This window comes from Cupressus sempervirens, chromosome 4 (assembly GCF_028749045.1).
Source record: "Cupressus sempervirens isolate cs-2001-9-10 chromosome 4, ASM2874904v1, whole genome shotgun sequence".
NCBI lineage: Eukaryota > Viridiplantae > Streptophyta > Pinopsida > Cupressales > Cupressaceae > Cupressus > Cupressus sempervirens.
The window spans coordinates 801,822,754-801,824,478 of NC_143121.1; the positions used below are offsets into that span (position 1 = coordinate 801,822,754).

The 1,725-nt window shown below is 41.9% G+C and overlaps 1 protein-coding gene across 2 annotated transcripts; it reads left to right on the forward strand.

Moving 5' to 3' along the window:
• Nucleotides 1-311: 311 nt before the first annotated feature.
• Nucleotides 312-1,520, forward strand: LOC149563827 (uncharacterized). 2 transcript variants are annotated; one of them, XM_089826950.1, is made up of 2 exons: nt 312-617; nt 723-1,520. In XM_089826950.1, exons 1-2 carry the CDS (start codon nt 444-446, stop codon nt 1,308-1,310), a joined length of 762 nt encoding a protein of 253 aa, XP_089683076.1. In that variant the 5' UTR covers nt 312-443; the 3' UTR covers nt 1,311-1,520. The 2 variants fall into 2 exon arrangements, with proteins under 2 accessions (XP_089683076.1, XP_089683075.1); XM_089826949.1 differs by having other exon boundaries at nt 319-617; nt 714-1,520.
• The last annotated feature ends 205 nt before the right edge of the window (nt 1,521-1,725 follow it).

The window sequence follows — 1,725 nt, forward strand, 5'->3', positions numbered from 1 at the left end:
TTGATCTTTTAAGGAGAAATTTGATTCTTAGCTTAATAAAACTATAAGAAAATGGAGAAATAATTTTAAGAAGTCAATACTAATAATGAACTGTTGTGTTCCTATTGAAAAAACTTTAATTAATTAAATTAATTAGTTTCATTGATTATTTGACTAGCCAAACGAATCCACAAATATTCCTGCCATACGCATGAACTAATAAGCTCAAACTTAAAAACTTTCATAAACACATGCTTTATTGACTTTATGCAATATCGCCAATCCTATTTTCTATTGCCAAACCAAGCCAAAGAAAAAGAGTGTAAGGTGATCTGGTCAATCAAAACTACTAATGCTGAAAGTTCAAAATTCAATCTCCAGCATAATAAAAACCCCTTTCGACAATTTTATCACAGTTCCTTTTATATAGACCGAAGAGGCAAAAGACTGTCTGCGCCTTAACGATGGAAGACAACAAATTCCCCAATGTAAAAGAGGTCTATGGTTCAGTAGCCAAACACTACGCCCAGTTCAGACCCCGCTATCCCTCTCAACTCTTCTCTTTCCTCTCTTCCCTCACTCCGCAACACGATCTCGCATGGGATGTGGGCACTGGCACTGGCCAAGCCCCCATTCAGGTAAACTCTTAAGTATCTAATCATTTCTTATTTGTCGCACGTGTTCTATTTAGATTCGTATATCAGTCTGTTGCATGTGTGTTAATGGATAAGCAGTTATCAAAGTATTATGCTAGAGTGGTCGCCACAGACACGAGCGAGGCGCAGATTCAACACGCGGAGCAGCGCCCCAACATAACATACGCCGTCACGCCGCCGTCGATGAGCGAGCAACAACTGCAATCAATCGTCGGCGCCGAGTCGTCAGTCGATCTCGTAACCGTCGCAACAGCCGTCCACTGGTTCGATCTGGATAAGTTCTACGCGCAGGTGAAGCACGTGTTGAAGAAGCCCGGCGGCGTGATTGCCGTGTGGGCGTACTGGAAGCCCACGGTCGATCCGGCGGTGGACGCCGTCCATGAGCGGTTTTTCCGCAAGTTTTATCCGTTTTCCCACCCGTCTTGGAAAATGCTGGTTGAGGACTACGAGAGTTTGCCGTTTCCGTTTACAGCGGTGGAGGGAATAGAAATGGAGATCGAGGAGGAGAGGACGTGTGAGGAGTATTTGGGGTATTTCAGAACGAGGCATGCTCTGGTGGGCAGGGAAGACATATTAAACGAATTTAGCGCCGAAGTTGAGGCGGCGTGGGGAGGTCCGCTCCATGTGACCAAGGCTGTAAAGTTCCCACTATGCTTTAAGATTGGTAAAGTTTGAAACCTACCAAAGATTCCGTTACTAGACGGTGGATGATCTAAAGTGCTTTACTTCTGCCGTTGATATGTTTTTAAATGTCTCTATCACGTTCTAATCCTGTGGTTGCGTGATATATAGTATTATCGGGGTTTTACATATGTGACACTCACATGGCTGTGCGTAAAATTTTCCCTGAAATAATAATAAAGAATGGTGCCAATTTTATTTTAACATATCTGTATCCTGTTTACAACCTACTTAGTAAATTGTCCACGGTGAGCCAGTCAAATTCATAATAATATTTAGATTAAATATATTAAATTCGTTCAGTTTATAAATGATTGTTTAAATGTTTCTAGATTGAAGTGTGGGAAAGAGTCTCCTCGCTTTCGTTACAATGGTGGATCGGAGTGTGAAAAAAGAGGGATTAAAATTA